Consider the following 24333-nt stretch of genomic DNA (forward strand, 5'->3'; position numbering starts at 1 on the left):
GGGATTAAAGCATGCACCACCATGACCAGTCTGTGACATCCTCGTGTCAATTCTAGAATCTCAACGGACACGTACAACTGCCCAGAGGTCCCTGCTTACCTCAACTCCTTGTGGAGGAGCAGGGCTTCCTCCGTCTCTTAAGCAGATGACTTACACATGGTTAAGCAGAGAGTAACACAAGTAACAGGTCTGGGCTAGGAGGAGCGTGCAGAAGCTGCACAGCTGTGACAGCTCTTGGCCAACACACATTGAGTGCCCACTGCATAAAGGTCCCAGGGCCAGTGGGGGACCAGTGTCAAACTGATTCGCTACTAAATGGTAAAACTTGCAATAAAGTAGCATGCCTGTGTCCCAGCCGGCAAGGGCCAGTCCAAACGTGGGCCCACTCGGTGCTTCCACTGTCACTGAGCCATGCCGCCAGGGCTGAGTCTTACCCGTGGCAGCCTGGTACTGCACGGTGACTGCCAAATTGCACATCACCCAACATTTCCAGGAGAATTGATTTAAAGCTCTGGTGAGTATTCAAGACACAGTTTTAAAATTCCTTTTATGATACTGTTTTTTTTTTTTCAGTTTGAGCAGTGAAAGTCTTTCTATACACATGCTAACCTGTAAGAATATAACCCTCTTGACAGAGAGATTTACAGTATCCATCATTCAAACTTTATTTACAGTAGATGTGAACAGTCCTTATGGGCTGAGATGTGCAGACACCACCTGTCATCAAGCATCGCACTGCTGTTCTCTCACCAAGGCCTCTGCCTACCCGGCCACCTGCGCCTCACTCCAGCTGCTTGCTGCCCTCCGATTTCTGGTCCAGTCTGCTCCTGTTACTCTTCACCATGTAGATGAAGTAGGCAAGCGTCTCTTTCTCATTCACCGGTATGTTCCTGAAGTGTCGGCTCACAGTCTACACAGGAGGAAAGACCAAAGTCCCTTAAGCTATGTGCACATCAGGGCCCTACATCCTACACTCTGTAAAGAGGGAACAGGAGCTGCTTCCGGAAGTGACTGCCTGGCATTTAGACTTGTCAAAGAGCTGCAGAATGTAGCGGTCCCCTTGCTCCAAGGCTTAGCGGCTCTTCTCCTGGGCTACCAAAAGTGTACCATTGAGGCCCAGGATACCACCAAGATACAGACAGAGATATACTTCAGTAACAGCTAGTCATCCTGATATGGCTTCAGCTATCCTCTGGTGTAAGGAGGCTGGACTTCCCTGGTTGGCTATTTGCCATCAAGCCTTTCAGGCTCTGGAAATGGACCAAAAAAAAAAAGTTTTAAAAAAATTGTGTCAAGCTGGGTGTGGTGTTGAATGCCTGTATCCCAGCTCTCAGGAGGGTGAGACTGACGGGTCAGGAGTTCAAGATCACTAGCCTCAGTTGCCTTGAAAACACACACATGCAAGAAAACAAAACAAAAACCACCCCAAAATGGCAAATGAACAGTCAAAACAGATGAGTCTGGCTCCAGGAATTCCTCTAAGTAGGGAAAGTGTGGCAGTCTGAAGGAGAGTGCTCGCTGGCCATGTCCTGCTTCTGTTGGCTTAGCCTGGAAAACCCCACTCTTCCTCCTGGCTGGCGGTGGGTAAGCAGCGAGGCTGTGTGCTGCTGCTGTACCTCTATGCTGGCGAGGGAAAGGCTGAAGGGAGAAGACACATCAGACAGACCCAAACCCAAGCCGGCTGGGAGCTTTTCAGTAGACCCCACATGGGTGGAGGTGGTCAGGGCAGATGAAGAAAGACCTGGAAATAATAAAGTCTCTGGATTGTGTTTTTCTTTTCCCCACCTCTCAAATTTCCTACAACAAAAGGCAGGAGAAATAAGAGGGATGAGGAAGCCAAGTACTGTGACATGTGCCTAGATGGGACGCTGAGGCAGGAGAGTCACTTGAGCCCATCAGTATTGATACATATGAGAGAGACACAGAGAGAAAGAGAGAGAGACAGAGAGACAGAGAGAGAGAGAGAGAGAGAGAGAGAGAGAGAGAGAGAGAGAGGTGCTAAGGGTGACCTCCTCCCAATTCCCACCAAATGAAGAACTCAGTGAAGAAAAAATATGTTCTTGGGTGCCACGAATATATATAGAATATATATATATTCACTTATATAGAAAAAGACTTCCACTAACTCCATAGGTCAAGAAGTGGTGCGGGTTGGTCCTGGAGGGTGAGGGGGAAGTTCACTGGTAGATGATTTGCTTAGTCATACACAAGGTCCTGAGTTTGATCCCTACTACTCAGAGGAAAAAAAAATGGTTCCTAAATCTAAAGGCACAGTGGCTAATAACACTGATACACCTGAAAGGACTGGTTCTATGGAAAACCTTGTAAAAATGATGCCATGAACCAGAAACAAGGGTCCTCAGGTTGCTGTGTGACTTTAAGAAGGTTTACCCGTCTCTGTGCATGCTTCCTTTGGGAAATAGGACTTTCTATTCTGTGTGGAAAGTTCTTGATTCTGTCATGCAAAAAGGGACAGATTTGCCTCCCAAGCATGGAGAAGATGCAATGAGTGGATGATCTGTGGGAGGGCTAGCTAGGACCACAGGAGCACAGGCTGGACCTCTCGCATTTGTCTACCTACTTCTGCTAGCTGGGCCTTGTTGAAGCCTGGTCTGGTCTGCAGCTTGTAGTGCCGTTTGTAGCGTCGGAGAGTGTTCACCTGCAGCTGGAACAGGTCAACCTAGAGGAGAGGAAAGACAGTTATGTCTGAATCAACCTGAGAGGGCTGAGGAGGAAGAAGTTGGAGACACTGCTCACCAAGGACTATGACTAGCAAGGAGGCCAAAGGCAGTTAGAAAAGGGTTCTGTGTGGATGGAGGAGGGGTGGGCAGAAGAGGGGCAGTAGAGAGGTAGTGAGAAAGAGGGGAGGAATGGGAATGATTCTGAGCGTGGAAACTTGGAGCAGAGGCTGGGCAACAAGAAGGCGGTGGCCCGTCCTGGAAGGCAGAAGGAACTTGGGTTGTGGGTTGGGTAGGGCTGGGGGTTTCGGAGAACAGGGGGCCCCTGCAGCACTGGCGAGCTGGGCTCCACTGCAGGAAGAGTTAGAGGACACCAGGGTGTCCAGAAAGGCCATCTCAGGGACACTGGAGGAGATAAGCTAGAAAACGGACTGACAGAGCTCCCAGGGTGGAGCTGAAGAACACAGCGTGTCTTCACCTGCGTGTCAGGGCCAGGACCTCTGCAGGTGGCTGCATAAGGGTCTAGAAGGACCCCTCTTCTCTTTGTTCAGCTAGCCTAGCAAGGGGCTAGCTAACCATGCATGAATATGGAAAGTCTAGAAAGGGTTGTCTTCACCTGCCTCTGAGAGAGAGGCTCTTGCTTCAGGCAAGTGGGACTCACTTAAAAAAAAAAAAAAGAGTGATCAGCATGAGGGTGCAGAACTCCCCATTCATTTAAAGCATTCTTGGAAACCTTTTCTAAAATGTTTGGCCAAAGGGATTAAAAAACTGAATGTATTTATGAAATAACCATAACTTTCTATTGCTACAGGCAATAGGAAGATACGGGAAAGTAAAGCTGGGGGAGGGACACGGGGAGAGGTACGGGGACAGGGCCAAGTTTCACAGGCCCCTCCACACCTGCAGACTGAGGTCCGCCTATTTCTACTCCCAGGCAGGAACCATGCTCACAGGTAACGATGTGTCAAGTACTCAGTGCACACTGGACACAGTTCCTCTTTTGCAGAAGCCCAAGTGAGAACACTTTGGAAGGAAACCCAGCTATTCCTTCCTGGAATCCCTTCTTTAACACACAATGAACTCTTCTGGGTGAGAAGCTAGGGCTCATGGTATTGTGCAGGACTTTAAGGGGGCACATCCCGAAGGATATGTGGCAATGCCTGCAGACATGATTTTCACTGTCACACTCAGGCAATGTCAATGGCCTCTAGAGGTCAGGGGAGGGGTGTTGCTGATGATCCTATAATATTCAACTTGTGCCCCCTCCCCTCAAATGTCACATTTCATCACCTGTTAAATGACCACAGTGTGTCTCTGGGGGAAAGCCCCAGTCCAGCTGGTAACACTGACAAGATGCACCTTTATTTTCAGGTCAGAAAAGAAGGGGAGAGAGCTGCTCAGACCACACAGGCTCAGCATTAACTTTAAAGGCAAGAACAGGGTTTTAAAAGAGGCAACACCGTGGTCAGGCACTGGTCAGATTCAAGAGGCAAAGTCCTACAAACGTCTACTACAGAGAACATAAGCAGAGCCCCCCCAGCCCCTACCCCGGGGCCTCAGAGCCTGGGCCTGTCAGGAGACCGACAGTGCAGACAGAGCAGCTCAGCTCCAAGCTTTCAGAGCCAACGTTACTGAAAGTCTAGAAAACACATTTCAAACAAACCACAGCAATGCAAGCAAAGATGACTGGTTAGTTCAGAAAACACAACAGCCAGGGAAAGCTGGAGTCAGAACCCACTATTCTCATTCTCTGGCTGGGAGGGGGGCTTGGGTCACAACCCATTCCCCTGGCTCTCTTTGCCAGCACTCTGGCCTTTTACCTCAGGAGTGTCAGCGTCATGCTCAGGGGAGTCTCCACCATCGTCACTCGTCTTCCTCTTCCTTTTATTTCGGACGCTCTGGATGAAATTTTTGTGGAAGTCACAGATGTACAGGTGCCTTACCTGATGGGAAGAGACCTAAAGTCAGTGTTAGCCTGTGAAGTCATGAGCCTCCTCTTTTGGTCAAATACTGGAGAGAGATGGATGAGTGAGGCAGGCCACAGTTTACTACCTTATTGCTATAGGCTACAGAAGAATACAGAGCGCTGGGGGTATATTTAAGTGCATGAGCAAATGTCCAACATGCTCCCCCCCCCCTCTCTCTCTCTCTCACACACACACACACACACACACACACACACACACGGCACAATGCATTAGCATCCAAGTCTCTCTGTAGTACGGGAAAGAGGGAAAGATGGCTGGAGCTGAGGGAAGACTGGCTTTACAGGTACCAGGAGGAATTCTGAACTTCAGTGGGCAGAGATGGGCAGCAGGGACTGCAGAGATGGTACTCACAACAGCTGCTACTGCAGGGTAACACTGAAAAACTTGACTCCCACTACTTCACATCTGATTCACAAAGGATCAGAGAGAGACAGAATTCTCACAAAGCAGAACCACATAAAAGGGAGTGGGTATTACCCTGATTTTCTAATAAACACTGGAGCATATTAGTAAAGGTGCCAATAGCAGCTCAAATGCGAAGAATGTGTTTTTATTTAAGAATCTAAGTGCCACCATTGCCTGGAGGAACCATTCAAAAACCCTGCAGAACCTAATGCCTGTGTAAATGGCTCTGGGTAGGGACAGCTGGTGCACAAATGTTCTGGGGAGACATCTGAACTGGAGTTTAGTCCCTAAATCCCCAAAGATAAAAGTAAGCTGACAGGAAGTCACCATCAATTAATTTGGGTCTTTTTATGGAGGAACTAACAAAAACTGTTTAGTTGGATGATTATCGTTTCGCATGGTTGGATGAGTGAGTCATGAGTCACTTTGAGTTTATACTGTGATGCTGTCTTGCACACAGCAGGCGCTCAATAAGTGCTGAGACACCAACATAGTCACTCTCATACCGGAAAACAGCTTATGCTGGTGAAAGTCACCTCTTGCACGGTCACAAGTTGGGATGGCTTTGCCAGATTTCACTCCGGCAATGAACTTTCAGATGTTAAGTATGTGTCAGTGTCCTAAAGAGTAACACCAGGTGATACAAGACTACAAGATGTGTGTCCCCTGTCCCACCCCTGGCAGCTGGCACTCGGGTAGGCAAAACTAGTATGTGCCTCTTGAGAGAGCAAGCTGCATCTCTCAAGTGTCGTGGTAAACTGGGAGAGCAGCAGAATGGGATGCTTCTAAAGCTTAGATGGGAAGATGTCAGCTCCCAGCCCCCCTCAGGCCTTGGTAAATGTCTCTTTCTCCGCTACATTTCCTTTATACTATTCCCAACCTCAGCCACTCCCCAGAAGCAGAGAAGAAACATGTCAGCTGCAAGTTGGCTATGTATTACTACACTATAGAGGCTTCCAGGGCCCATCTGAAGGATCATGGTGTCTTAATTTAAAAGGGCCCTCCTTAGATCCTTTTACAAGACAGCCAGTCTCTGTCCTTAACCATGTTTAAGTCTGAAATGCATTTCAGCAACTTCAGGGCTCAGAGGCCTTTGTGGTGGGGTGGGCGTTGAGGGTGGGAGCAAAGGCTCACTGTGTGGTTATCTTTTTTTTCCCCTCTTCTGTTTCACTTTCTACAACAGCTAAAAATTCTTGTAACACAGCAGTTACTTGGGATTGAATTCCTGCCCAAGTCTGTGGGATGAAACAGAAACCCTTTCAGAAATAATGACGCTACACCACCTTGAAATGGACTGGGACTGTGCTTCCAACCACACGCCTTTCCAAGCACGGCCTCTGGGAGCTGCTGCTGCAAGGCCAAAGGGCCTTTCTTCCTGATGATGTGTGTGAGATGCTCAACACTGCTCCACATGGGCTTCCCATGGGCTGAGTAGGTAAATGGGAGTTTCTACTGCACCAACAAACCATCCAGATGTGAGGAATGCTCGCAGAAATCCTGCCAGCAGCCCACACAGGAGGCAGGCACTGTTTCCAAGTGGATAAAGTCAGTGCCATCCTAGAATTCCCTTTTCATGCCTACATGTGATTATCAGGGGACACCTTACTGTCTAGCCAGTGCTTGCTCCGTAGGAATTTCATTCATTCATTCCTCATTTATTTATTGACAGACATTTGTAAAAAGAAAAGTCCCAATCATTTAAAAAGAAAAACAGCACTATTCAGAAAGAGCCAGACTATACTGGTTAACTAAATAAAACTGACTGTGTAAGAGAGGAGTCTAGAAGAAAAAATGATGAACTTGGAAGCAAGACAGGTTTAGGAAATTAGCCAGCTTCTAAGTGCGGTCCACACTTGGCACCATTGCTTCCAACCCCCAGCCTCAGTTTCTGCAACATCAGTAGCATAAAGATGGGGCTCCCCTTTCAGGTAACAGGCAATGTCTGATTGTCCCTAACCCATCGGTTCTCAACCTGTGGGTCGCGACCTCCTTGAGGTCACACATCACTTATGTACATTCCAATTTGTAACAGTAGCAAAATTACAGTCACGAAGTAGCAACAAAATAATTCTATGGTTGAGGTCACTACAACACGAGAAACTGTATTAAAATTAAAGGGTCACATCATTGGGAAGGTTGAGAACTACTGCCCTAAACGTTGGCCATTAGTCACTCAAGTTCCCTGAATATTAAAAGTTCCTTAAACCCATCCCAATTCCTAATCTGGAAGCTGCCACTCAGGGCTTGCAGCAACAGATGTCAGACTAAAAAGTTCCTAACCAGTTGGCAATAGGCACATCTTCAGAACCGTTAACAAGAGCAAGTGAAACCACATAGGAAGTTTCCTATAATTAGCCACAAGGTGTAGGGCAATCCCATTCAATTTTAAATGTCCGCCTCCGTCTGCATTACCAAATAATGTTACCCATCAAGAAAACTGGTTCCCCGCCCCCCTCCAATCACATCCACTGCAAGAGTCATCTAAGACCTGGCCTTGTCCTTATTTCTGCCACATCTCAGAAAAACTCATTCGCTGCCAGCGAAGCGGGCTCTGTGCTGCGCTGCAGAGACGGAGGCCGCGGGAGACAGGAAAGTCGCGGCCACCTTGCTAGTGTCTGAAAGAACGACAAGGTCCCTGGAGGGAGGACGAAGTTGGAGAAGAGCCCCTGGGTCCCCTTGTCACCCCTTACCCCTAATTCTTGCAAAAGTAATCTACCTCTTTCTGTTCTACTATCCGGCGCAACAGTGACAGCTGGAAACTGCTGTCACTTTTCCCAGGCAGGGACAGTGTGCTAAGCCCTCCTCGGCCCCTCCAGCCCACCCTCTGGGATGCGGGCAGCGTTGCGGAGCACAGAGCGGCCTCCACGATCCTGAGTCCCCTGTTCTGCACAGACCGCGCGGCGAGGCCCAGCGCACCGAGCGTCCCCGGGGGTCCCTTCCTGCGGCCCTGCGCTGAGCCTTGACACTCACGCTCTTGTCGATGTCCAGCTTGAGTTTCTTCTGTGAGATGCTCTTCTGCACCCTCTTGCTGAAGGAGGCGTTGCCCGCGGGCCGAACGCAGCGCTCGCCGTCTGCGATGAGGCAGCAGCTCTGGCCGTAGCCCGGGGCGGCGGCGGGGGCGGCAGGGGGCCCTTCGCGGCTGTCCTCCTCGGTGCTGAAGCCGTTCATCTCCCCGCCCCGGCCCGGCCCCTCCGGGGGAGGGCCCCTGTAGGCCACTCCGCCGCTGTGAGCCCCGCGGGGCAGCTCTCCGCCAGCCCCGCGCCCGAGTCCCACGGTGCGCCTCGGGTCAGGCGCGCTCTGAGCTCCGCGAGGCCCGGCTGCTCTGTGCTTCTGCAGCCCGGGCCCCGCCGGGGATGCACCCGCCGAGACTCCGGCCCGGGCTCGCGAGGCTCCCCCGGGATCCGGGCCCGGCCGCCCTGGGGCTCCCGAGGCCCCCGCCGGCTCCCGCCTGCTCCGCGCCGCGCTGCAAAGTCTCCACCCCGCGGCTCTCCACGCGGGGGCCCGGCCTCGAACCTGCCGTGTCCGGGCCCCGCGGTGCTCACGGCCCGCCCCAGCGCCCGGCCGCTCGGCGGCGCCCCGAGTCCCCGCGGCAGCCCCTGGGCCGCCCCGGCCGCCGCCCGCCCGACGCGCCGCACCACAACAGTGCGCTCCCCCCGCCCGCCGCGGCACAGCGGAAGTCCCGCCTCCGTGCGCATATTGGCCGTACTCTCTGTATGGGCGGGGCCACCGTCGCCGCTAACTTTCCTCATTGGGCACTGCCGCTGCCGGTCTCCGGTGCCAGGCTACTTCCTGGACTCTGCTGGGATGGGTTCAAAGTAGAGAAAGTGCAAGAGGGAAGAGTTGCATGGGCGAGGGAGGAGATCGGCTGTAGGTTCAGTTCTAGCTGTGGAGCAGGATGCCCTGACCCCAGTTAGGATGATGAACAGGGTCCTCGCTCCGAGGAAGGATGCTGAGCGGGGTCTGAAAGAATGCAGGATGTCCTGGCCTGGGGTAGGATGGTGAGCAAGGTCCTGGCTCTTGGGCGAGATGATGAGCTGGATCTGGAGAGACGAGGGGTCCGCACCCGGGGGAGGGGTGCTGAGCCGAAAGTGGAGGGACTCAGCATCTCCACTCCGAGATGGGATACTGAGCAGGGTCTCCATTCCGGGAACGGGATGCTGAGCGAATACAGGAGGAGGAGGAGACAGGGCCCTGTCGAGGGACGGAATGCTGAGCCGGTTCCCGGTTCCGGCGCAGAATGCTGAGTAGGGGCCTGGAGCAAGGTGTTGGCTCCGGGACAGAATTCTAAGCTGGGTCTGGCAGGCCGCAGGGTCTGGTATACCCGGCAGGATACTGAGGGGGTTCTGCGGGAAGCAGGGACAGAATTCGGCAGAGATCACGTTCGAGGTGGACTGCGCGGGAGAACTGAGGGATCGGCATAGGGGATGGGGTATGTGAAAGGGGACCTTGGAGAAAGTGATGCCAGCAGAGCAGACCGCCAAACTTCGGAAAGGCCTCGGCTGGAAGATTTGCGTAGCAGCGGGAGGCAGGGTGCATGACCTGGGACAGAAAGTCAATGTGGAGGTGCATATGCGCATAGAGAGGCGTGGAGAGACAATGGAGGTGGGACGGGGAAGTAGCAATCTTTGGGTGTCGCTCATACCAAGGAAGGAGCGGCTTAAAGGGGAGAACCCAGGGGCTAGGGCGACCGTTCTCTGGGTTTGGTCTGCAGGATGGACTTTGTAGGCCGAGGCAACTGAGAAAGGCCCTTAGGCCACCGACAGAAGACATTTTAGGGACAGATTTGTAGTTTTATTGCTTCAAGCCACTCGGAACAACCAGGGAGGAGGCCATCTCACCCTTCCTGAAATCCACAGGGAATATTTGGTAGTAGAGTATTGTATGGGGGAGAGGATAGGCCTCTCTTCAAAGGCCTAAAATGAGTTTGTACAGTCTTATTTCACTAATTTCATACAGGAGACCGTATAGGAAATATAAGGCCACTATGGGGGCTGAGACTGTAACTCAGTGGCAGAGTGGTTGACCAGCACACCCGAGGTTCTGAAGGATCTGAAGTTCAAGGTCGTTTGACTGACTGTGTAGCACACAGGCCAGTCTTGCTTTTGTGAGACCTTGTCTCAAAACAAAACAAGTTCATCATGAAGTTGCTTTATAAAAAATACTCAAAAAGTTACAAAAGACACGTGGTTAAGTGAAATTTAACATCTTCAGAAAGAGTTGTGCGTTCGGTTTTTAAGGTACATTCAGTATCAGAGTGTACGTGTGTGTTGTTATTTTATTTATTTATTCATTTAGTTTTACTCTTTGCTCTTTGGGAGCCCACCATCCAGCTCCCAAATAAATACATGGAAACTTAATCTTACTTGTGAATGCCCGACCTTAACTTGGCTTGTTTCTTTTCTTTTCTCTTTCTTTTTCTTCTTCTTTCTTTCTTTTTTTCTTTTTGTTTTTTTGCTTTTTAAGACAGGAGTTCTCTGAGTAGCTTTGGAGCCTGTCCTGGAACTCACTCTGTAGACGGTAAGGCAGGCTGGCCTCAAACTCATAAGAGATCCACCTGTCTCTGCCTCCCGAGTACTGGGATTAAAGGCATGTGCCACTACCTAGCCAGCTTTTCTTAAATTATCTGATCTGCCTTTTTCCTCTGGGCTTTTTTACCTTTTTCTATTCCATATGCCTCTCTTTTCTTCTCTATGGCTGGCTTGTTGCTGGGTGGCTGGTCCCTTTTGTCCTTCTCCCCTTCTCCATTTCTTGCTCCTTCCTCTTCTTTTTCTTCTGTTTATTCTCTCTGCCTGGCAACCCCGCCTATCCCTCTCCTGCCTGCCTATTGGCCATTCAGCTCTTACTTGACCAATCAAGTGTTTTTGACAGACAAAGTAAGACAGCTTTACAGAGTTAAACAAATACAATATAAAGGAATGCAACACAGGGCTGGAGAGATGGCTCAGAGGTTAAGAGCACTGGCAGCTCTTCCAGAGAGCCTGAGTTCAATTCTCACCAACCACATGGTGGCTCACAACCATCTGTAATAAGATCTGGTGCCCTCTTCTGGCCTGCAGGCAGACATGCAGGCAGAACATTCTATACATAATAAATAAATAAATCCTTTTAAAAAAGAATACAACACATGTTTGCATCATTAGACAAATATTCCACTTCATAAAAGAATGTAATACATCTTAAACTAATATTCCACAGCGTGTGTGTATGTGCATGTGTGTTGAAATTCTCCATCAACTTCAGCAAAGATTGATGAGGAACTGGAGAAATGCCTTTTTCAATGCTGAGTAAAAGGTGTGGAGTAAGCTCTACATGGTGGCACACACCTGTCATGCCAACACTTGAGAGGTGTGCAGGGGGATCAGGTGTTCAGGGTCATTCTCAGCTACTTGTTGAACTTGAGGCTAACCTGGGCTACATGAGACCTTGTCTCAACCAAACTCTAAAATTGCACGTGGACTTGTGGAATGTGATGTGTGGTGTATCTATGTTAAAATAACCCACGCAGGGGCAGGAGGTTGGAAAGAGCTGCTCTTCCAAGGGACACCAGTTCATTTCCAAACAACTGTGTTGGGTGGCTCACAACTGCCAGTAATTAATTCCAGCTCCAGGAGGTCTGGCCTCCCAGACTACATACATGTACACATATACTTAATCAAAGGAGCAGAGCTACCCTTCCCCAACAAACAAGCAAACAAATAAACAACGGAACCCTTGCTGAGTCAGTGGGATGGCTCAGTGGGCTAAAGCACTTGTCAATAAGTCTGCCAACCTGAGTTGTACCCCCAGGCCCTGCATGGGAGAAGGAGAGAACTGACCTGTGTAAATTGTCCTCTGACCACAGTCTCACTGTGGTGTGAATGCACTACCTTCCCACAGAAAAAAATTAAATGTAATAAAAATTTTAAAAATTGCCCAGTGGTGGTGCATGACTTTAAACTTAGCACTCGGGAGGCAGAGGCAAGAGGCTCTCTTAAGTTCAGCCTGGACTACATAGTGAGTTCCAGATCAGCCAGGGCTGCACAGAGAAACACTGTCTTGGAAAAAAAAAAAAAAGAATGAAAAATACTCTAGAATACAAACAGTGATTATTTTTGGGTGGCAGAAATGGGGCTGACATTTGTATTCTTTTGTTCTACCTTTGCATTTTTCCTAATAAGCATTTTTTGCTTTGCCTTCCCAGTAGAAAAATATAATAAAGTATTAATGGAAAAACAATTTTCTAGAAGTCCTCCTTCAGCGTCCGTATATTCCAAAGCAAATTCTTGAATGTGTCGTGTGTAGCATATAGAGGGGTGCTCTAGTTTCTTCTCTGTTGCTGTGACACATAACCTGATTTAAATAAAAAACAATATAGGGCAATAACAGAACTTATTAGGCTTATAATACTAGTTCAACACTGGAGGAAAATCAAGGCAGGAACTTAAGCATCCTATCTCCACTCAGAGAGAGGATATGCATGCAGATTCTTGCTTGTTCTCTCCACTTAAAAAAAATATTTTATAGCCAGGCGGTGTTGACACATGCCTTTAATTCCAGCACTCGGGAGGCAGAGGCAGGCAGATCTCTGTGAGTTTAAGGCCCGCCTGGTGTACAGAGCAAGTTCCAGGACAGCCAGAGCCACACAGAGAAACCCTATTTGAAAAACAAAACAAAAATTTATATATTTTTATTTTCCATGTATGGGTGTTTTACTTGCATGTATGTGTGTGAGCACCATATGCATGCAGTGCCTTTGGAGGCCAGAAGAGGGCGTGAGATCCTCTGGAACTGAAGTTGCAGAGAGTTATGAGCCACCAAGCAAATGCTTGGAACCAAACCCCAGTCCTCTGCAAAAGCAGAAAGTGCTCTAACCGTTGAACCATCTCTCCAGTCCTGCTTTTTCTACTCTTACACAGTCCAGGATCCCAAGCCAGGCAATGGTACTGCCCACAGTAACTTGGGTCTTTCTACACCAACTAACAATCAATACAATCTCTACACCAAGACATGTCCACAGGCCAACCTGATCTAGCTAATTTCTCATTGAGAGTCTTCTCAGGCGATTTTGTGCCAAGTTGGCAGGTAAAACTGACTGGCACAGTGGCTTCAGGAGAAAGCATGCACCTGGCCTAATAAAGATGCCCCGTAGGTAGGAGTTTGGTGGACAGAGAATGCAGTTGGGGTCCACACAAACTTGTGTGCATATGGTATAGATAAAAGCTCGCTTTTCTTTGCATGTGTCTTATGCTGAGATACTTACAGAAGTGTCTTGCATTTCAGGTCATTTCAGCACCCAGCTGCTTCATTGCCAGCCTTCCTTGGCTGAAAGGAGTAAGCCGGCTCCCTCTTGGGGAGTCCAGTCCAGTCCTTAGGGCAGCAGCCACTCCTGACACTTGTCATTCCAGTGGTCTTTAGAGTCTTCCCCACTTTATTTGAAAATCTTCTAGTAGTGCAGTCCCCTGTTAAAATCAGCTCGTCTTTGAATCTTTTTTAAGAATGTGCACCACGTTTTACCTGCACGTCTGTCTATCTGTGTGAGCATGTCAGATCTTGGAGTTACATAAGAGCTGTGAGCTGCCACATGGGTGCTGGGAATTGAACCCAAGTCCTCTGGAAGAGCAGTCAGTGCTCTTAACCACTGAGTCGTCTCTGCAGCCCCAAATCAGCTCATCTTTAGGCCAAGGATGTTTGTAGAGCATGTGTGTATAGGAGCCATGTGTGTAGAGAGAGAGAGAGAGAGTGTGTGTGTGTGTGTGTGTGTGTGTGTAGGCACCATGTGCATAAAGTGTGCATGTCTATAGGCACCACGTGTGTGCACCCGCTCTCGTGCTCTGACCATCCTCTGCAGATGTCCTGAAGTCTCTCTTCCAGGGATCTTCTATCACAGCCTTTCCCTATGTGCGTAGCTCTGGCTGTTGCTGTTGGGATTACTTCATAACACTACAGCTTATGCACCGAGCAGCTTCAGACGGTCAGCTTGGCTGTCAGAACTGTCTTCAGATCTGAGCGCCACTCTTCACATGCTGTGATATGTTAGTAAATTATTTCTGCCCTTCCTACCTTCCTTCCAAGTGCTGGGATTAAAGGCATGTGCCACCACTGCCTAGCTACAATTCCCCTTCTGACATCCCACTGTCATAGCAATAGGGAAATAATAGGAAAAGGTTTGATCTTATTGTTGTTTGGTTTTCTTTGAGACAGGGTCTCTCTGCATAGCGCTTGCTATCCTGGAACTTCCTATGTAGGCCAGGCTGAACACTCACTGTGTAGACCAGGCTGTTGTTGGTTATTTTACTCTCTTTATTCTTTTGGTTTGTGTGTGTGTGTGTGTGTGTGTGTGTGTGTGTGTGTGTGTGTGTGTGCGTGCGCGTGCATGCATGCATGCTCACACGTATGCACGGTGGGGGGTGCCACCCAGATCCCAAGTAAGTCACACATGGAAAGACCTACTATTACTTATAAATGCCCAACCTTAGCTTGGCTTGTTTCTAGGCAACTTCTTTTATCTTAAATTACCCCATCTATCTTTTGCCTCTGGGCTTTTCCCTTTTCTTACTTTCACTTTTATTCCGTGGCTGGCTGGGTGGTTGGGTGACTAGCCCCTAGCATCCTCCTCTTGTTTCCTTGCTCTTTCTTTCCCTCCCAGATTTCTTTTCTTATTTGTTCTCTCTACCTGCCAGCCCTGCCTATCCTTTCTCCTGCCTTGCTATTGGTGTTCAGCTCTTTTTTAGACTATCAGGTATTTTAGACAAAGTAACACAGCTTCCTATAGTTAAACAAATGCAACATAAAAAATATAACATGTTTGCATCATTTAAACAAATATAGCACATCTTTTTTTTTTCTTTTTTTTTTTTTTAGATTTATTTATTTAGTGTTCTGTCTGCATGTTTGCCTGCAGGCCAGAAGAGGGCACCAGATCTTGTTACAGATGGCTGTGAGCCACCATATGGTTGCTGAGAATTGAACTCAGGACCTTTAGAAGAGGAGCCATCTCTCCAGCCCCAATGATAGCACATCTTAAAATAATATTGTACACCACATGCTGGTGACACTCGCCTTTAAGCCTAGTACTTGGGAGGCAGAGGCAGGTGGATCTCAATGAGTTCAGGGCCAGCCTGGTCTACAAAGTGAGTTCCAGGACAGGCTCCAAAGCTATGAGAAACCCTGTCTCGAAAAAAACAAAACAAAACAAAAAAAATTGTACAACACTAGGCTGGCCAAGAACTCATAAAGATCCACTTGCCTTTGGCTCCCAGGTGCTGGGATTAAAAGCTTGAATGCCCGCTTAGGAAAAGTTTTGTGTCGAAAAATTTACAGTGGGGTTGGAGAGGTGGCTCAGGGGTTCAGAGCACTTTCCGCTCTTACAGAGGACCTAGGTTCAGTTCCTAGTACCCACATCAGGTGGCTCACATCTGTCAACTAGTTCCAGGACAGCCCATGTCCTCTGGTTCCAGACCATCCTGAACTAATAAAGACAAACCCTGGGGCTGGTGAGATGGTTTGCTGGTTACGACATCTGCTCTTGTAGAAGACCTGGTTTCACTTCCCAGCATCTACATGGCAGCTCACAATCATCCCTAACTCCAGGTCCAGGGGATCTAATACTCTCTCCTGGCATCCACAGGCATCAGGCACACACATGGTGCTCACACAATCATACAGGCAAAACAAAAGCAACCCCCACCCCAATCCAACTATTGGAAGCAAATGTAAGTGAATTGAGGTTGGTAGACAGGCTAGCATCTAACACTGCCCAGGCTCTGTGCTAGGCACTCACTCTCTATGGATGCTGGAGTTGCCTTGGCATTCTGGCCAGAAGGAAGAAAGACAAACAGAGCTCACTCTCTGCCCTTGAGGAGACTTCTCAGGGGTTGTGGGGACCCCCCCCCACTTGTGTTCCTGGTCAGCATTTGGCCACTGTTGACAGCAGGGAATAGAGCATTGGTACTGGGAAATGTCCTCTGACTTTCTGGTAACCGTGCTCAGTGAGAACGGAGGACCCGTGACTAGGGTAGAAGGGTGAGATGTGGAGTGTGCATCCAGGCCACAGCCAACCATTCCCACCTCTTGTACAGTTCCCATCTCTTTAATTTGAGGGCCAGAGATGTCCGGTTAATTTGGTTCCATTTCTCTGATAAATCCTTTCTGATACAGTTTTCAAAGATCTGCAGAGGTCTGTGGGTTTTTGTTTTGTTTTGTTTTTTGCTTTATATGTTTATACCTATAAGTGTGGGTAGATGCATTGTATGAGCAGGTATGTGTACACAATGCATATGGGGGTTGCTGTTGGGTGTCATTCTGTGGTTGTTCACAACATTTATTATTTTTTAAATTATTTTTAATTATGTGTATGTGCGTGCCTGTGAGTGCAGGTGCCCGAGGCCAGAAGGAGGCATTGGACCTCTGTGAAATGGGTGTCACAAAAGGTGAAATGCCCAACATGGGTGCTGGGAATGGAAAATGGTTCCTTTGATAGAGCAGCAGGGAGTCCACTTAACCACTGAGCCGTCTCTCCAGCCCCAGCTTTTATTTCTCTCACTGAACCTGAAGCTCGTTGGTTTCATTAAGCTGGCTGGCTAGACAGGGATCCTCCCATCTCTACCTCTCTCAGGGCTGGAGTTACACACATGTATCCTACTCCCAGCCTTTTACATATGTTCTGGGGATCCGAACTCAGTTTGCTAGAGTTGGCAGCAAGCTCCTTTACCTGCTGAGTCTGCCAATGCTGGGTGATTCTTTTGATGTATCAGAGCTCAAGACCCGGCTTTAAAGTTCAGTGTGTAATAAAATTTAGTTACTTTTGTGTCATCTTGAGGAAAAATAGCCAGGAGCTAAAGGGTGGGGCTCTTTTATTTGACTTGTGTTTTTCCAGGTGTTGGCTGTCCCGTCTAGCAAGAAGAAGGCAGATCCTGGCAGAGAGGGGACAGGCCTCCAGTTAACTCCAACTAGTCCCCACCCCCTGCTCTTTCATCAGCTCCCCAAATCCTATGATATTATGAATCCATGAAGTGATTAATGTCTACGCAAGGCTCTTACAGACCCGGTTGGGCTTCACTGGGCTCCAGCCCCCACTGAAGACTAAGGCTGCAGAAATAACTCTGTCTCCAGAAGGAGAGGAATATTCAGATGAGCGACGGATTGAGAGACACAAGGGCGATTGGCTCTTTTTGGCTTTGTGTGGGTTTTAAGGTTCTTGGAACAGCCAACAGAATCTTCTTTGCCACATATACCATATAGAAGTTTAAGTATTTTTGTATTTGTTTGTTTGTATTTGTTTGTTTGAAACAGTGTTTCGTGCGGTCACTTTGGCCTCAAACTTACTATGTAGCCAAGGATAACCTTGAACTACTTATCCCCTGTCTCTACCTACTAATTACAGGAGTGCTGCACCATGCGGAATTCAGGAGTTACTGAGGAATGAACCCGGGGATTGGTGTATGGGCGGCAAGTGCTCTGCTTGTCTGCTCACAAGTCCAGGTGCTCTGTTTGCAACAGTAACCGAATCCCTTAGAAAGAGTGCTACTATTTGGATGTGTCAGTCTGTTCTGCTGGACATTTAAATCTTTGAGAAAACTCAGGCACATTCAGTTCTTAATTGTCCTTTAAAATATCTAAGGAAGTTTGATTAATCAAGTAGTAAGTCAATCAAATGATTAAGGATTAAATCTATTAAACTTAACAATTCAACACTAATAAAGAACAAACAAAAATGATTCTTCTTATCCTTATTTGAGAAGCTACTGAATTTCAAAGTACCTAAGTCTCTAAATAGAATTTAAAACCTTAAAGGAAAGTTAGTATTCAAAATAGGCAGCCTGCCAGGCAGTGGTGGTGCACTCCTTTAAACCCAGAATTGGGAAGGTAGAAGCAGGCAGATGTCTATGAGTTTGAGGCCAGCCTGATTGACATAGTAAGTTCAAGGCCAACCAGGACTATATAGTGAGAACCTACCTTTAAAAAACAAAATTTAAATAAAACAAAAAGTTAGAATTCTAGCTGATGGTGGTGCATGCCAGCAATTCCAGCGTTTGGGAGGTGGGGCAGGAGGACAGGAAGTTCAAGGTCATCTTTGGCAGAACCTTGATTTTAAAAAATGCACAGCCTTGTGTCCAGGCCACACAACTAGAAAGGAGATCCTAAGGGGAGGAAGAGTCTTCAGTGGAGGGGAGAAATAGCCCAGTGGACAGGTGTGAAGAGCAGAAGTGGGGACTGCCTGGGAGATGAAAGGGAAGCTGTGTGCTGGGAAGGCTGCTACAGGGAGGCTGGTGGGATAGGGAACTACCGAGAACAAGGCACCCTGACACTGTGTGAAGACACGCTGAGGAAACATGTTGCTTTGTAGGTTAACCTAAAAGAGGTAAACAAAAAATCAATTAAAAAAATTAAAAACAAAACAATTGGAGGGAAAAATATGTAAATGCAGTTTCTATATGTGAAACTTTAAAAAATTAATAAAGTGGTTAGAATGAATTTTTGGATTAGCCTGTGTCAGTTAGATGGGGGGGGGCATCAGGTACCTCCAAACTCATAGAGGACGCGCCCTTCCTTCCCGCGGCCTTCAGCTCCTCCTGGCTTTGATGTTTGCTTACCCAGCAAATTTCTAAGACGGGTATCACGTCCTTATTCCAGTCACTGGAAAGTTCTAGGAGCCACGGACAGAATGAATAACCTCTGCTTTCTAAGTCAGTCCTTTGTGAATGTGGGCAGGGAGAGAGCATCCTCAACAGAGGCGCCTGGAAGGGGCTGAGTGGCGGGTGCAGGTCTTTACCTGTGCATTATACCGAACTGTTTTCCCATTTTATTGAGCGGGTGGGAAGAAGCAAGGCAGGGAGGGCATCTTTCCCTCACCCATGACACCGAATGGCAGATGAGAGGTGGGGTCAGCTCTCCCATGCACACTCTTGGCTAGACCACCTGCTCCTGTCAACAGAGTCAGCTCTAACGTGCTGCTCGGGTAAGGTGCAGGGCCTGCTCTCCTGAGTGCTGCAGGTGGTGAAGGGCAGGGCCACTTCTCCCTGGTGCTGCAGATAGTGAGGGGTGGGGCCAGCTCTGTGCATCCATATTCTCACTGCCCTCAGTGGTAACAGGAGCCACGGACTTCGACACAGACTACAGCTTCAGTAGGGCCACAGGGCCAGACAATACCATGGACCCTGGTGGCGGTACAGGCCACTCAGATTTGTATTGGCCCCAGCAGAGGCACAGCCCTTGGACACTAATATGACCTTAGGTGGTGGCCCAGATCCCTGATGTCTACATGGCCCTTGGTGGTAACATGAACCATGGCTATCAACACAGACCATGGCTGCAGTTGGACCATGGGTCTATGTCCCACGCTACTGTCTCGCCAGCAAGAACGACACGGCACATTTAGGATCCTTCTGCAGAAAAGCTTTAATGTGTCTTGAGAGAGAGAGCATAAGCTTACAAAGCAGAGACCCAGAATGAGGGGAACCCATCCCTTATATAGGAAACAGTCCTCGCTTCGGACGTGTCACTCTTGGATTGGTCCGCTGCCCATCAACCCAGATGACGCCTCGGGAGTAGGCAGGGACACAGCAGTGGAAAGTTACCAAGCCTATGCGCATTATAGTCCCATTGTCTCTGCCTCCCCAATGCTGGGATTAAAGGCGTGTACTACCACATCTTGAGGTCACAGAGGTCAATCTCTACCTCTGTCCCTTAAAATAATGGAAAATGTGGTTGCGGCCCTCCACAGATCTAGACATGGTCCTTGGCGGTAGCATGGGCTCTGATGTCATCATGACCCAGGCTGGCAGTGCAGGTCACTCTGATTGACATGGATCCAGCAACAGTGTGGCCCTCAAACACCAACATGACCCCACGTGGTGACCCAGATCCTGGGTACCTACAACGTTTTTGATAGCAACAGGAACCTCGGGCATCAACGCAGACCCTGACTACAGCAGGGCCACAGACCCAGAGATGGCCCCAGTTACCCACCCCTTGGGCTCATACGACACCATGGCCCCAGGTGGCAGTGCCTGTCACTCAGGTCTGTATGGGCCTGGCAGTGAGTGACACAACCCTCTGACACCATGACCAGAAGCGGCAGCCCAGATTCTGGGCATCTATGTAGCCTTTGGTGGCAACACGGGCCATGGATATCAGCACAGACTCAGGCTGTGGAAGGCCCATGGACCTAGACGTGGTCCTTGGCAGCATCCAGGGTGTGGATGTCATTGTGGTCCTAGCTGGCACTGTAGTTCACTCATATCAGCACGACCCCAGTGGCTGTGTGGTCCCTGAATGCCAACATGTCTGCAGGTGGCAGCCCAGTCCCCAGGCATCTGCTTGGCCTTCGATGGTAAGAGGAGTCACAGACATCAACATGGACCCAGATATGGCCCTTGGCTGCAGTTCAGGTCCAGAGAACACCATGGCTCTGGGTGGCAGTAAGGCTACCCAGATCTGTATAGCCTTGGTAGCAGCTTGACCCCGGAAGATCAACATGGCCTCAGGTGTTGGCCCAGGCTACTAGCTTCTACAAGTCCCTCTGTGGCAAATGGAGTCACGGACATCACACAGAGCACACCACAACAGGGTCACAGGGTCATACATGGCACTTAGCATCTGGGCCCAGATATCACCATGGTCCTGGGTGGCAGCACAGGCCTCCTAGATTGACTTAGGCCTATGGTCCAGGGTGGAAGTGCAGGCCTCCCAGATTGGCATGGTCCCTGTGGGGGCACATTCCTTGGACACTTGTAGGCAGAGGCTGCTTGTTCGTTTCAGGCCTCCCAGACCTGAAATAATCACACAGAAACTATATTAATTATAATATTGTTTGACCAGTAGCTTAAGTGTATTTCTAGCTAGCTCTTACATCTTAAATTAGCCCATTTCTATTATTTTATATTTTACCACTAGGCTCATGGTTTACCAGTAAGGTTTTGGCTGGTGGTTTTGGTCTTTCTCCTTTGGCGGCTACATGGCATCTCTCTGACTGTGCCTACTCTCTTTACATCTTTGTTCAGATTTCCTGCCTGGCTTTATTTGTTAAGCCACTGGCCGAAAGCAGCTTCTTTGGTGTGGGAGAATTGTCTGTATTCTGTCAATCATATTTTAATAAAACGCTGATTGGCCAGGCAGGCAGTATAGGCGGGAAAGCCAGACAGGAAGTAGAGGTGGAGCAAAGAGACTGGGAGTATTCTGGGATGCAGGAAGCTCCCTCTGCCATTCCTGCCCAGATCACCGAAGAGGCAACATGTGAGCTGACAGCTGAATATGGCTAACACAGAGTAGAATTATGGGTTACCGTAAGATGTAAGAATTAGTTAATAAGAAGACTGAGCTAATGGGCCAATCAGTTTATAATCTTATGGAGTCCTGTGTGTGATTTTTTCTTGGGGTATGCCGGTTGTGGGGTACTGGGTGGGACAGATACCCCAACAAGCCAGCCCCTCATGTTACATATGGCACCCAGACGTGGATAACTGAATCCACAGAAAGCTTGAGAAAGGTTGGGAAAGAATAGAGTAAAGCATGTTTTCTTGGTAGCAGCAATTTCTGGGTTCTGCTCTGCTTGCTGGAGGCAAGCAAGCACTCTCATTTAAGAGAGGCTTCCTGACTCAGCTTTAGCTGCAAAACCTGCAGCTCTTTTAAGAGGTTCTGCCACAAAACACTTAACCGGTGTTGATGAAAAGCTGAACGCTTGCTTTTCAGGTTTTCAGCTGTAACAGGAAAAAAGCTGCACTGTTTTAAAGTGCTGGCTTTCTGGGCCGTCCTGCCAGGACAAACTCTCACTCTTTCCGGCAGGCGGGCCGACTGAGTGTGGTCTGTGAGCGAGAATGCCTTGCTTGCTGGCAAGGACCTTGAAATGCCATAGACTTGTGGCGATAAAAATGGCTCTGGCAGTACCTCTGCCATGAGGCTCGAAAGCTAAGGAATGGGCTGGATTGAGCCGTCAAAGCCATGGCTTTCATCCTCTCCTTAAAGACTCCTGTAGTCAGAAAAAGAGAGATATATAGTAAAAGAAAGATTCAAAGTTGAAGAAAACCTCTAAATGGTTTGTTTACAGTGTGTTAAAAATATATGCAGGCTAAAGGTTAAAGTCATTAAAAATAAAAAAGAAAGAGAGAAGTAGGGTGTGGTGATACACACCTTTAATACCAATGCCTGGGAGGCAAAGGTATATTGACCTCTGTGACTTCAAGGGGCAGAGGTAGATTGACCTTTGTGACTTCAAGGTGTGGTAGTGCACACCTTTAATCCCAATGCCTGGGAAGCAGAGACAGGCAGATCTCTGAGTTCAAGGTGTGGTAGCACACACCTTTAATCCTAGCACAGGGAGGCAGAGACAGAGGGATCTCTGTGAGTTCAAGGACAACCTGGTCTACAGAGTTATTCCAGGACAAAGATATACAGAGAACCTGTCTCAAAAAGTAAAAGTAAAAATAAAATAAATAGAGGTTAAAATAAAGATGGAAAATATACAGAGAATCTTGATACTGTATGCTAGTATGCTCTCTTTGAATTGTTTGAATGCTGAGGAAGGAGCAACAGCTGCTAAAGGACTGTTGTTTATAAATACTGCTGAACTAACCCAAGATAGGTATTTTGAAAATACCTTGGCTTCAAAACTGAAGTCAAAAGGTATGCTACTTTGGAGAAGAGATTTTGCTTTTGTTTCCACAGGAAATGAGAGGCTGTGGATTCATTCTGAGCTAAGAAAAATCAGATTTGAACAAGGAAGACCACCCGAGAAATCTCCGGTAGGAACAGATGGCCCGGATGCCTGAGTTCTACATCCAGAACAGATTCAAGACTGCTGCCTGAGATGATCAAGACTCACAGGATACTCCAGTCAGGACTTGATTATAACTCTAAATTTTCTTTTGGTCCCCATAAGATCATCAGTGCCCCCAACCAGCAGGAAGTAGCCTGAAATACTACACCCACATTCCCAACAAATGGACTATGGGTATTTTCCTTTGTTTAAAAAAAAAAAAGAGGAAAATGGTATAGGAGAATTGTCTGTATTCTGTCAATCATATTTTAATAAAACGCTGATTGGCCAGGCAGGCAGTATAGGCAGGAAAGCCAGACAGGAAGTAGGGGTGGACCAAAGAGACTGGGAGTATTCTGGGATGCAGGAAGCTCCCTCCGCCATTCCTGCCCAGACCACCGGAGAGGAAAGATGTAAGCTGCCCCACTGGAAAAGGTACTGAGCCATGTGGCTAACGTAGATAAGGATAATGGGGTAACATATGTCATAAGAGCTAATAAGTAGCCTGACCTAATGGGCCAATCAGCTTTATAACTTATAGAGATCTCTGTGTGATTGATTTTCTTTGGGACTTGCCGGCTGTGGGGTACTGGGCGGGACAGAAACCCCAACAAGCCGGCCCTCATGTTACACTTCTTTATTACCCAATGGCAATAAAACATATTCACAGCATACAGAAGGGAATCCTACATTGGACACTGATATGGTCACAGATGGTAGCCCAGACTTTGGGCATCCTCAGGGCCCTTGGAGATAACAGGAACCACAGATATCAAGACAGACCCCCACAGCTGCAGCAGGGCCAGAGCCCCTGACATGATCCTTGGCTGCAGCCAATGCCCGGACATCACCATGGACATCACCATCCATGTCAGCCTGTTCACCACCCTCATCCCCTAAGACCCACCTCTCTCTCCAGCACATGAATCATCCTGCTTCTTTCTCTCTCCCAATTCCCCATCTTGTATCCACTCACCATAATGGTGCCCAAACACCCTGTACCAGAATGATCAGGTCGGATGCTGGTTGATTTCTACCCACCCAAGCCAGAAGGCATGATGTGAGCAGCTGCCAGCCTCCTCACAAGCCCCCGGCTCCTCAATTAACCTCTTAATGGAAAGCATCCTAGTTTGGAGCAGTGGCTCAAAGTCAGCTGCATACAGCGACTGTGCCATCACGCAGCTCTGGTCTTGCTATTGTCCCTTGTCTTGCTGATTATTACCACGTGACTCGAACCTTTCCTTGTACACGGTCTACCCATAAATGGCTTAAGTTATTAATGTATACAGTCTTTATTTAAACCAGATAACAGAGTAACACTAAAAGCATTTGTGCCGCCTTCTGGATTTCCCGGTGCACCCATCTCTTTCTTTTCAGTCCTAGGGATTGAACTCAAGGCCGAGTGCATTCCGGTGATCTACTGCTGAGCCCCAACCCCAGCACTTAGATAATTATCTTGACTAACTAGTAGTTTTAAGTAAAATTATTTATGTCGGGCATAAATGGTCTGCATGCCTTTAATCCCAGCACT

At 48.3% G+C, this 24333-nt stretch overlaps 1 protein-coding gene across 1 annotated transcript; it reads right to left on the minus strand.

Annotated features, from left to right (window-relative positions):
* Positions 1 to 640: 640 nt before the first annotated feature.
* On the minus strand, positions 641 to 8710 carry Sap30l (SAP30 like). Its single transcript, XM_048437563.3, has 4 exons — positions 8042 to 8710; positions 4499 to 4621; positions 2582 to 2680; positions 641 to 910 (listed from the first exon to the last, which is right to left on the minus strand). Exons 1-4 carry the CDS (start codon positions 8237 to 8239, stop codon positions 782 to 784), a joined length of 549 nt encoding a protein of 182 aa, XP_048293520.2. The 5' UTR covers positions 8240 to 8710; the 3' UTR covers positions 641 to 781.
* Between the last annotated feature and the right edge of the window lie 15623 nt (positions 8711 to 24333).

Source organism: Myodes glareolus, chromosome 9, assembly GCF_982192425.1.
Source record: "Myodes glareolus chromosome 9, mMyoGla1.1, whole genome shotgun sequence".
In the NCBI taxonomy this organism is placed as follows: Eukaryota; Metazoa; Chordata; class Mammalia; order Rodentia; family Cricetidae; genus Myodes; species Myodes glareolus.